The following is a 13274-nucleotide window of genomic DNA, read 5'->3' as shown; positions in this document are numbered from 1 at the left end:
CCGTTGGTCCATTATTCTAGGTCAGGTGGACTGAGCGCCCTTAGCTTTAAATGAAAAGTCCATTGAATTTAATAGTAAAACGGTGAAAGGACGGTGAAAAAAGAAAAACTGTGCGTGACCAATTAGAAAATAACGTCAGGTGTTTGTGAAAGACGCTTTTTTGATTTAAAAAGACGTAAATTTTTGCCACAATTTTAATTGACTTCAATGTAATGCATTGAAGTCATTGGAATGACGGACATCCATTGCACACAGTGTATACTAAAACGGACATTGGCTATGTTCACACAACATCAAAAGTAGAGAAAAGTATAATAGAACATATTTTGGCTATGTTCACACTGTTCATAACAACGGTCGTTGTTTTAACATAAGTGTGAACATAGCCGTATCGTAACTTAAATACCCATCCATGTTCCATGCAGCCTACCGAAACATTCTCTCTACATGAAACCTCTCGCTGTGATTTAATGGTTGATAGGGTTAAGGGTTATGAAGAAGGGCTGTTGTTATTACACTGGGAGATCTCGGGTCACATTATATTATCAGTCTCAGATAATCAAACCAGACAATATGCATTGTATAAAAAAAAAAAAAAAATTTGATTAATTGCATTGTCTCCAATAAATTGATCTACTTTGTTGGTGGCAGATTTACATGGTCACTGTAGGAAATGTGTGAATGGTAATGGTAGAAATGGTAGAAAGAATATGCAAAGTAGCTCTCTCACACCACCATTCCAGAGCAGCTTTCCCTTATTATCTCGTTGGTCCCATGATAATAGCCGCCCAGCACCCTGACAATGGACAATACCCCCTAAAACAGATGGGAAGTCCTTCCTAATGGAGAGATTGTTTGGCCTGGCATAGATCCCCAGTCATGTTCTAAAACTCCTAGGATTCAAACACTGACTTGTGGTTGTGTGTGAGAGCTACAGTACTATGAATATTATTCTTCCTATTTATTTTATTATTTTAACATAGAAGCCAATGTGTGACAGATGGCCGTTCATTCTTCTAGTCCGAGCCTTATGAAATTATAAAGTGCCGTGCAGTTCTGTGCGGAGACGTGTTTATCACACCAGAATGAAGGATGTGATTTATATATGGAGTATTATTGTAGATGTGTTATTTGTCAGCCCATATGCCGCCTTATATTGACATATGTCAGGAATGTTTGTCAACAGGTTGTGTTTTTTTTATTTATTTATTTTTATTTATTTGTTTCACATTGAAGATCCATAAATTCCAGTAAGGTTAAACTGCGTGGGAATAGTTGGCGGAAGTGTTTAGTGTCTGCGAGGAGATAAAAGCTTCAGTGCTTTTTAATAGATCGCTAGATGTTGATCATACTGACAGTAAGGATTAAATAAACCGTTCTTGGGTGTGAGGCGCAGCTCTCCAGTGCACAGTTCTCAGGATCATCACTTTTTATTGCAGCGATTGTAGCTATAGTGTTCTAAGATCTGTATTGGATCGGAATGAACTCATTTATATCAAGTAATAAAGAATTAAAGAATTATTGTCTTCCCGCGTTTCCATATTCATGGAGACCCAACCTTCCATATTAGCAGAGGATCTCTCCGTTGATCCAGAAGGTCCGAATGTGACAGTTATACATTAAACCACATGAGGGGGATTATACTTACCGCTCCGGTCTTCTATCTGTCTTCACTATTGTTATTTGGCTAATCAGTGGTTGAGATGTGACTGCAGCTGCTCATTGGCTTAGTGGACCTGGCTTATCCAATCAAAATCTCCAGTAGTGTCCCATCCCGGCCACTGATTGGCTGAGCGTCAGTAGTGAAGACAGAACAGTAAGTATAATTTTGCCACTCCCCTCCCAACCAACATAGCCAGGCTGTCACTTTCAAATTAACCAGGTACCCTATACTCTGCAGAGCAGGGGGCACCTAGTTAAATACTTGAGTCTCACATTGATTTCAATGGGGCTCATTACTCAAATTGAGCACTCCAGTATTAAAAAATACTCATATATAGTCTCTACTCCTATTTGTATTTATTCTAACAATTCTACGTGTACTGTACAGTGACAAAGTAGTAATACTTACCAAGTGTTAAAGCCCATTATTTTTTTGCGTGTGTGGTCTAGATGGATTGTAGAGATGGTGGTATCTGGCTGATGTCTTAAAGGACCCAAGTCCACTTTGTCACAAAAGGTTAAAAATGGTCCCAGGAACATGTGTGTTTCTTTACAAAATAAATTGCATTTATTGGAGCTTCACTGGGTGAGTGCCACATTCAATCTGTTTTGTTGGATGATGTGCTGGACTTGATCTGATCGTGTTGAACACCATCTGAAACGCAGGGGACGCAGCAGCGTGACACACTAACATGGTGACTGTATAGTTCTATAGTGCTGAGTAGGGATGGTCTGAACCAAGTTCGGTTCGGTTTCGTACGAACCCAAACTCTCGGCAATGATTCCCGCTGTCTGCCCGCTCCGTGGAGAGGGTGGATACAGTGGGAGGACCGCCTGGAAAACTGGGATACAGCCATAGCCATAGACTGTATCCCAGTTTTCCAGGCGGTCGTCCCGCTGTATCCACCCGCTGCACAGAGCGGGCAGACAACGGGAAGCGAATGCCGAGCGTTCGGGTTCGTACAAACCCGAACCTTGGCATTTTCGGACCATCCCTAGTGCTGAGACTATTACTCTTTGTGTTTTGGTCTTTCTATTATATCTAGGGACTTTTTATCTTCTTCAGCTACTCAGGATTACGTTTTATGCTTGTAGTAGAACCATTTCCCTAAATCTTATGGAACCTTCAAGAAGTATATTAAATAAAGTCCAGCCTCGCCTAACTCACCTATCCCCCTGCCCAAGATGCGCCATTTTACAGTCTCTCAGACCCCGCCGGAAGGAATTTTCCCCCAAGTTGTGATGACATCATGAAAATGCCCATCCCGGCACGATCGACAGCTCGCTCAGCCAATTAGTGACTGGAGCAGCGTCCGCCCCAATTACTGACTGGTTGAGCCTGACAGGTGTCCTGAAGCAGTGATCCATCGCTGAAGGGACACAGGGAGAGGAGAGTTATTACCCTTTGTTATTTTCCCTGTGCCTCTGCAATTAAAAAAAAAAAAACAGGGGGGCCGGACTTCTCCTTAAATTCAGAGATATTGTCAGCCGTAACCAGATTTTCCAAACTTTCCAAAGTTCAGGTTCATCTGAACTGAACCTAAAGGAGCAGCACTAAAATAGCTGAGCAGGATGACGCTAGCAAATACAGCCCTGGCTATACAGCTCAGTATTCCATTAGCTTTCCCTACCGCCTGGCTGCACTTATGGCTCATTGTAAGGCTGTAAAAAATCACTACCCCTAAATCCTTCTCCTCTGAAGTCTTCACTTATGTAGAACTGCCGATATAATACTCAGATAGAGGATTCCTTCTCTCAAAGTGCACTATTTAACACTTGGAAAGATAGAACTGTACTTTCCATGTTTGGATCTCATGTCTAGCCCTAATGTGTCATCAGCACAAACATATATAGGGAGCATTGTCCAATGTCTACAGCAAAGTAAGACTAGGTTCACACTATGTAAAAATTACGGCCGTTGTTATGGTGTGGTGGCCATCGTTCAGTATATTCGGAGCGGTAGCAGCAGACCACCACTATCTTCAATGGGCCAACTGGACGATCTTAAGATCACCCTGGCAGCCACCCCCCTCCCCCGCTTGGTGGAGATGCATGAAATAGCGGGGCGGAGCAAGCGAGCACTGACCTGACAGATCGACGCTAGCTACTCCTTTAATATCCGTGTAATAGGACCCTCACTCAGTCAGCCCAGGTCTAAGGCTCCTATTTTTGCCCAAACCATTTCTCTCAGGGAAAAAGAAGCGTTTACAAAGAGAAAAGTCACTAATTAAAGATGAGCCAATGTGTGTGACTGTCCTATAAAATGTAATTGAAAATCAAAGGGAATCTGTGGAATTACTGCTGAGCAGGCAATTATCAATGTTAATGGCTCAGTGAAAATCAATTATAGATAAATAGAATGGATATTCATAGAAAAAGTCCAGAATTATCACTCTTTCTCCTTCATTATTTATATTCAAGAACCTTTCTTTTCAGGCTTTTTCGATTTTTTTTTCCCTTTTCATTTTAATTGACTTTGTGTTTCTTTGCTTTTTAGACTCTTAGCATAGAATTTTTTTTTTTTTTTAAACAATTTAATGGACCCGTCCTAACAACAATCACTCATAGAATCATTATAGAAGGCTAATAATTATCTTCACAAACACAATGGGGCTCTCCTAGTGAATAAGTTCTTATGATAAGTTTTTATTTCATTTACCTTTTGAATCAATACCTGATTTTGGATAAAAAACTGCCACAAAAACTGCAGTGTTCCTGCACTTATCTTTGTGTTGCAGTTTTCTCAGCCAAGTGTCAAGGAGGCAGGGCCAAGCTGCTCTGGTGCTCCTCCCTAGCCTGCCCTCACCTCCCAGCCCTTCCTTGACTGATGTGCCCAGCTTTATACTGTACGTCAGTCAAGAAAGGTCTTTGTGGAAAGGTATATTCTGCTTTGACATCCTAACCCCAATCCAATGGTGTCTGCAGTTCTTAGCAGCAAACTGACACGGTCCCTTTAAGTCATCTCTGTGCACAGGTTCTGTTTCCTATGAATCTGTCCTGGGTGATAACACTATTAACAATGTAGGCTTAGATTACAATACATTGTATATACTTGGTAATACGGTTTTGGTTCACCCTGTAAATACTATTGCTTATAACGATAATTCAATGAACTCGGAAAATCTTTCCAGGCAGCTTGTAGAAATCTAGTACTGAACAAGGAACATCACTTTACACAATGAATATGCACTTTCCAACATTTGCATTTCTATGTATTCCTGGATTCAGATTCTGTTGTGCGTTAAAGAAATTTTTATTTTTTTTACTTTTTTTAAGCTGTAATGTCCCAGAGGGCTAATGAGGTTGTTTTCTATTTGACTCGTAGGTGCAACGTTTTCATCTCGGACCAAAGTGAATGACGGTTTACTTAACAAAAGGATTCCTCCGAGTGTTTTGTACCCAGGGACTTTTCTTCTATTCAGAAAAAGAAGTGGTGTCATTTCCATTAAAGCGATGCTTCCAAGAATCCGTGCTCAGGAGCTGAAAGCGGAGAGAATGAGAGAGAGCCGTGTCAGCTGATCAGCTTTCAAACCACCTTCATACGCTCAATTTTCTTAAAATGATCTGTCCATCAATGGCCTCTCTAGGGTCCGGCTTTGGAACCTTTATTGGCCGGGAGTAGGCTGAGCAGAAATGGAACACGCAGCACAGTCACTTCAAAGGGAGGCCGCTTTTATTTCTACAGCGCTCGCTTTTTAGTACAAAGAAATGTTTTCTCCTCCAGATAATTTGGAAATAGAAATATATTTTCTAAAGCAGCCGCCTTCTGCCTAACTATCGGAAGAAGCCGCACAAGTGGCCGATATGGAAGCTGAATATTGGGATTAATTAAACCAGCAAAAAAGGCTTTTAAAATAAACTCAGATAATGTACAAGATATGGCCAAGATAATTGCAAAATTTCAGAGGTATTTTCGACGGAAACCTGTACGCTTTTTCACGTTTATAATCTTATACTTGACAGCTGGGAGCGTTGTATTTTTGCACGCGAGTTTTGAAGGGGAACATATAGTGTCGGAAAGTGACAAGACCTTGGGGGGTGGGGTCAGTGATCGAGGAGACCTGCCGGAACCAGCAACGGCCCAGCTGAGTAGGGTGTTTAAGGAAGCACCAGAGTCCCCAAGTACGCCGCGAAGATATGGACCATGGTTCAAGACACCAGGCAAAGAGTCTCTGGAGAGGAGTAAACAGGGGGACTTTGGGGGTACATGGAACAGAGCTCTTAAAGGAAGAACTATGAGAGAGCAAGAGGAGGGACGAGGTAAGATAAGGCTCCGGTTGGCCATTTTTCATCTGTAGCTTTGTGTTACAAAAATTTACATATGCAGTTTCTTTCCTATTAAGTTTATACCAAAGATGATTGTTGTTAATGAAAATGAATTTACTTCAGCCTAGAACTTTAGAACTTTATACACAATAAAAAAAAACTGTTCTAGAGATTTTATGGAAAAAATTAAGTTGTTAACAAACCGTTTAATCAAATTGAGTGAACTATCTGCCACGTTGAAGTGTCCTACGCTAACAATGGCTTCTCTTGGGCTCACACACTAAGCAAACAACCTAGGCATGTGGGATCTAACTTGTTTCTATAGATTAGTTAGATCCTGTATGTCCAAGTTTTAGGCTTGAACCAGTGCAGTCTAGCTTAGGCTAGCGAGCAGACACTACCAGTCTCCTGCTAAGAAACAAGAGGGGAAAAGGTTTAGGCCTTGTTCAGTAACCCTTATTTCAGCAGAAGCCAGCTGTAAAGCAAGATAGCCAAGCTTTGGCTTTGCCAGCATCTTTATATAGAGTTTCAGTAGCTAAAGTCCAACCGGGGTCAGCTCTGGGTAGGTCATGGTGATCATGGCCCTATGTGATGTTTCAAGAGGTTTTACTGAAGACCATCTCCAGTCCATAATGAGTGCTGAGAAGGCCATTGTCTCTAAGACCCTGTTCCTGCCCCAAGAGGAACAATTGACTAGTCAGAATAAGGACTCATCTTCAATGACTTAACTCTTTGTGGGCATTTGGGTGGAGATAGTACTGTGTAGCTTACATGTCAAGATTGTCTTCATCTTACACCCTGCCATAGAAAGTTGTAATACCTGTAGAGTACAAGTCTTCCCCAGTATATTCATCACAGTCAGTCAATCTTTGTAGGTCCTCCTCAGTAGAGAATTTATTATTTGGACTGTACAGCCATCTCTAAAGCATATTCAGAGACGTTCATTCAGTATAACTACTGACACAGCAACTATATTATTAAATTGACAAGTATCTATTCAAAAGACTGTGACTTTACTGTGCTATGGGGGAAAATGTATTAGAATTCAGTGTAGTTACCCTAATTTCCAAGATATCTCTGTGTCTCTATTATTATTGTCTCTAATGCAATCGCTATCAAGGGTACACCTCCAGATAACCTGGGGTTCAGGAACTTTCTACAATTTTTCTGACCCCTGAATTACAAAGGGTAGCATGGGCCCACAGGTCAACCTATAAGGTTATTTGGTCACAAATCCATCTGTGACTACACAATAGAGTTTTCTTAAGGGATTGTTACCCTCAGCTTCCTTGGATACTTCCCCCATCTTACTCATGAGGATCACATATGTGCATTGTATTTCTGGGAAACTGATGGCAACAGAATGCACTATGGGGAGAATGCAAACCAGTTAGTCCAAGCCCTGACAAATGTTCTGCTGAGAAACTTACCAGCTACTGTACCTAAGCATTGTTGCATGAGTGCATGACATACGTCTAATACAGAAGCCACTGTTCAGCATGTTGTTATGCTTTGCCATGCTGAAATAGTTATTCAAGAATGGTTTGAAAAACATAAAAATGTTCATGGTGTTGACTTGGTCTCCGAATTCCCCACTTGATCCATATTCTACTGGGAGAACAGGTTTGATCCATGGAATCACCATGTCCCCACTCCCAGGACTTGCTGCTGATGTTTTGGTGCCAGATATTGCAGGACATCATGAGATCTGTCGGGTTTACGTCGGAGAGGTCTGCTCTGTCAGAGATGTTTTGGTGCCACAAGAAGGAACCAACATAATATTAGGAAGCAAAGTGTAATGTCATGGCTGATCGGTCTACATAGCCAGTATATTTTATATGGATTTGAAAGAGCATCATATAAAAACACAAGATTGATTCCTAGAAAAAAACAATCTCCTGGCTTGTAGTGCGGGATGTGTGTTGGCAGTGATGAAGTGGGTTAGTGGAAATATGCAGTATAACATATTGCTACAGAACAATGCTCCCATGACAGTTGAATAATGAATTACTCTGTTATTTAGGGAAATAGTGGTTGCCGTACCTACAGTATGAGAATCAGTAACGGCCGCAGACAATATACATTGCTTCTGTTTTTATATAAGACCTCTGTCTATTATTTAATTGCATTTTGCCTCTAGTGCTATACCGTACTACAATACATAGATATAGTGAACATAGTTCCATTTATTACATGATGCATGCGCTTGTATTTTACATACACTAATAAGCTGAAGCATTAGTCCAATTAGCTGAAGAATTCCTGCAAAACAAAACTGAACATCTAGTTATTAAATGACTTGCTGAGGCTTGCGGTACAGTTATGCTAATTGGACGGTGCGGAATCGGGAGCTGCGCTTGTGTCATCCGCAGCAGAGACGGCACCCTGTGAAGGTGATCATAGAGTGCTGATGAGCTGCCATAGGAGGCAGGGACCTGGCCAAGGCTTTAATGTCTGATATTTGTGGTTATTAGGCTCTCTCCATGGTAGAGCCTAAGGCTGGCTTCACACTGCCGTAAAGCGAGCAGGTACATCGCTTTAAGATTTATACATCAATAGGCTGGCGGCAGCACGGTGATGCCGCGCCAGTCTATTCCTGATCACCAGCCCAGCCTGAAGCACTGGAGGCTTTAGAGGCACCCCCACCCCCAACCCCCATAGTGACAAGCCCTCCCCTCTGTGATATGACTCCATTGATTCTGATGTTACTGGCATCCCCATGGCCTATTGATGCTGGAACATTAAAATCTCCATGGTGTTTTCTTTTGCAAAAATGCCAGCGGCCATATGTTAGTCAGAAGTCAATGGAAGTTTATGATCGGCCTTACACACATGGGGGGAGATTTATGAAAGGTACGCCAGGGAGAAAGTGCAGATTCGCCCCTTCTCCCTGGCGTACCCCTCCCATGCACCCAGCTTGCCTGATGGGCGACGGGCTGGCGGAGCTTGAGGGGGTGTGATAAGGTGGGGAAGAGGTGTGGCCTCCTCCCGCACCTAATCTATCATGATTAACGCCTGCTCGCAGGCGCAAATAATGGCACAAATCTACCCCTAAGAGGCGTACGCCTGCCTGGAAAAAGGGGGCGGAGCTTAATATAAGTACGCAGGTCTTCGTAAATCCCCCCCATGGTGTTTTTTTGGGGTGGCGTTTCTCTCTCCTTTCTGGCATTTTTTAGGGTCTTTGACAGTTTTTTTTTTTTTTTTTTAAATACAGCATAATGAGGGGGTGGTGTTTTTTTGGCAAACTGTGGTATTTTTTTTCTCCAATAGACTTCAATAGGATTGTTCTGGTTGTCTCAAAAATGTCATTGCTGTGCCTTTTTTTTTTTTCCTAGTCTCTGTCACCTTTTGTGGTCCAAAACTAGGTCATGTGATGGCAAAGGAAAAAAGTTCAGCACACAAAAACGCCTAAAGCACAAAAAAGATCCTTCACGTATAAACGCATGAAAAAAAAATACACTGGCAGTTTTTCTGGGGTTTTTTTTCTGATTCAGATAGTCTGTATGCAAAACATTGACAGCCAATAAATCACCACAATAGATACAAATACTACAATATACTGTATTATAGGAACAATAAGAAGATGTTGCAAAAAGGCTACAAAGTGGAGCAAAGTTAAATAAATTAAAGATTGTTAAACCTTTGGTTTAAGATATAAAGTCTATTCTTTCTATTTTAATATTTGTCTGATAAATGCTGCGGAATCTTTTGGCACTATACAAATAAATATTATTATTATTATTATTATTATTATTATTATTATTATTATTATTATGAAGAAGAAAAAAACAACAACACAGAATTGCTATTTCTCCCCTCCACAAAATTGAATAAAACTCATTAAATGGGATATATGTGCCTAAAGATGGTAACATTAAAAATGTAACTTTTCCTTCTAAAACAAAACAAGCCCTGAAGAAGTTAAGTTGATGGGAAAGTAAAAAAGTTATAGTTGGGCACGCTTGGGATCATCCCTAAGGCCCTAAGGCTGCCTGTAAACCCTAAATGCACCCGTAGGCCATAGGCTGTCTCCATGTTTTGCAGGACTCCCTAGGGCGGCATCCAACTTCTTCAGCCACCGGTAATCAAATGCTGCACACTCGAGATTTGCTCATTTCTAGTGGATTCCTTTAGCAATGGAAATATTTTTTTTTTCTATTGATCATATTTTTCTTTTGTAAAAGTGAGATAATGTGTTCTGCCACGGTTCAACAATTTTTCAGAAATGGTTAAAGGAACAGAACTTTCCAAATTTCTAAATTCTAAAAATCTTAATCCAATCGAGGCTGTGAGTAGTGCTGTAAAACATGTCCAATGTATGGAGGCTTTACCTTACACACCTTAAGGCTATGTTCACACAAAGTATGTTTTGTATAAATCACGGCCGTTGTTGCAATTTGCAATTCCATCCGGCAAGAAGACACACAGAAAAAAAAGAAAGGTTTTATTGCTGTATACAGCCTAACTCTAAGGGGGGAGAATACAATAAGTCACCCCACCATCCGGGATCCTCCACATGAATAAATGTAACATGCCTGAGAATCTAGCACCCCTCACATATATACATAAAGTATAGGGCACATCATGCAAAGATGACAATGAAACAACACAATACATTAAATAATGTGTACAAATAATAAGATATATGCAATGATGTACAAACCAAGATAAAGAAATGAGAGGGGATGAGAGTGACCCCGGTGCTGACCCTACCCCACACCTTCCGTCAGCAAAATGCTGACTTCATCAGGGGACTGTGCTACAACTCACAAAGTGAATGATTTTATACCCAAAAAAATAATGAATGTCCCAATAATCAGCCAGTTATGGCAGTACTCACAGGTGGAACATCAACATCGCCGTGACCGGCGTCCAACATGGCCCCCACACCGGAAGTAGAAGTTAGTATAATACATAAACCGGAACTTGCTCCTGTCATGTGGTACGTTCACATCACGTGATACCATATACTTCATACGCCATACATTTTGCGTCATGCGTCAGAGCACTGATACCATATACGTCATGCGTCATACGTTATACGTCATACCTTAGCGCACTCTCATCCGTAGCCCATCCCAAATCATCACATGACCCAATGATGTCACCCCATCACATGATCCAAATACGTAAACCTCTTATATCACATCAAAATAAATAGATATTATTGGGACATTCATTATTTTTTGGGGTATAAAATCATTGACTTTGTGAGTTGTAGCACAGTCCCCTGATGAAGTCAGCATTTTGCTGACGGAAGGTGTGGGGTAGGGTCAGCACCGGGGTCACTCTCATCCCCTATCTTGGTTTGTACATCATTGCATATATCTTATTATTTGTACACATTATTTAATGTATTGTGTTGTTTCATTGTCATCTTTGCATGATGTGCCCTATACTTTATGTATATATGTGAGGGATGCTAGATTCTCAGGCATGTTACATTTATTCATGTGGAGGATCCCGGATGGTGGGGTGACTTATTGTATTCTCCCCCCTTAGAGTTAGGTTTTATTGCTGTATACAGCCTTTCTTTTCTTCTGTGTATCTTCTTAATTTTTGTATAATAAAATCTTTTTTGTATACTTTTGGATGTGCAGGGATTGTTTATCCTCAGACCTTTCTTTGTTTTTTGGGCGTTATACGTAGTGTGAACATGGCCCAAAGGTGTTCTCCAGTGTTACAAAAACAGGGCCACTTTCTTCCAGAGACAGCACCACTCCTATCTCCCCTTTAATTGCAAACAGCACCTGACTTGGAGACAAGAGTGGTGCTGTCCCTGGAAGAAAGTGGCCATGTTTGTCTAAGGCTGGATAACCCCTTAAACACTGGACACCTTCAGACTATGTTTACACACTGTCAAAAGGACAGCTGCTTTTATTGGATAGCCATATTTTGTGAAAGTAGGGGGTAAATAATGAACATGCTCATTATTTGGATGGTTGTAGTAAATGATGGCCGTTGTTCTATACTGAGTGTGCTCTGCCAATCCATTTCCCCTTGACTTTAAAAAAGAGCATTATTATATTGAAAATAAGGCCAGATTTGTACCTCAACATGTATCCTCCCTTTATTTTGCAGTGTGCGGACATAGCCTCATGTGGAGTCCATGCCTTGACATGTTGCAGCTGTCTTGATATGTCGAGGAGGACTTACATAATATTGGCCAGGTAGTTTTAATGTTATGGCTGATCAGTGCATGTACTGTACTGTATATACACTAGCTGCACACATTTTAATGAAGCAAGTAAATTAAATAAGATTGACACATTGCATCACGTCTTTTTATCGGTGTATATATGCACTGAACCCAGACAATTCATAGGCTCTATTTTCAGCAGTCATTAACCCGCAGCCATATGGACCAGGCACATGCTTACTAAATTATAGAAAATTGTGCAGCCAACCGAAAACCTATGACCTAATAGGCAGTACGTGCTGCAGATATAGCAACAGCTTACAAGCAACGGCTCCGGAACAATCATTAACCCTTTCCTGCCCAGGCACATTATCACATACCGATAGACCATGCCGGATCTGAAGGATGTTTAACGTCTATCGGTCAACAAGTGTTAAATACCATGTGACACGTGTCAGAGAATTGGTTTTTACTTCAAATATGTCTCCACATCATAAGGGTTAGCTATCAGGTGCTCGGTTTCCTAGTAACATTTTATAGACTGTGGCTATGTTTACGCAACGTATCTTTTGTGTTTATCACGGCGTTGTTGTTGATTTGCAACACTGGCCGTGAAAATTACAAAAGATACATTGCCATAGAAGTCAGAGGAATCCCAGACAGAGTATACACACATAGTAAACACTCCGGATTCCAACCAGCTGTGCAAAAAACTGACAGCGGCCGCACAGACCTGTCAGTTCACATAATGGAGAGTGCGGCTCCAGTGGCACTCTCCATTGTGTGCAATGATGAATTGGGATGCGGGTGCACCCGTATTCCAATTCAACATAAATGAAGTTCATCCGCCCGGTACTGCGATGATATTCGATGACACCGGTTGTTCTGTGACCTGGTCGGTGTTTCACTTAGTGTGAACCCGGCCCGTTACTTAAAATACTGACACCTTGTGGTCTTCCTTACATGCTCCATTTACATGACTTCCTTACACGATCTTCCTTACATGCTCGTCTGGAGGTCTTTGCTATGGATTCTTTTCTGTCAACAATGGCTAATTTGGTAAAACTCAACAGACCCCATTTATAAATTGAGGTGAGCTTAAACCTAAAATGCCCCCCCCCCCCCCCCCCCAAAGCCTATTGAAAATCAGAATACATGTGTGCAGAAATCCTGCAGCTTATAATAAGTACAAAGACAATCCAGCTTC

At 41.2% G+C, this 13274-nt stretch overlaps 1 protein-coding gene across 1 annotated transcript in view; it reads left to right on the top strand.

Annotated features, from left to right (window-relative positions):
• The window catches only part of WSCD2 (WSC domain containing 2), a 233971-nt gene that overhangs the window by 93374 nt on the left and 127323 nt on the right, over positions 1 to 13274 (top strand). The window contains exon 3 of the mRNA XM_069963971.1: positions 4988 to 5922. Within this exon, the coding sequence (XP_069820072.1) occupies positions 5541 to 5922 (382 nt within the window). The 5' untranslated portion in view covers positions 4988 to 5540. The remainder of the gene's footprint in view (positions 1 to 4987; positions 5923 to 13274) is intronic.

The sequence above is a fragment of the Dendropsophus ebraccatus genome, chromosome 3 (genome assembly GCF_027789765.1).
Source record: "Dendropsophus ebraccatus isolate aDenEbr1 chromosome 3, aDenEbr1.pat, whole genome shotgun sequence".
Lineage (NCBI taxonomy): Eukaryota > Metazoa > Chordata > Amphibia > Anura > Hylidae > Dendropsophus > Dendropsophus ebraccatus.
This window is presented reverse-complemented; position numbering and strand designations above follow the sequence as displayed.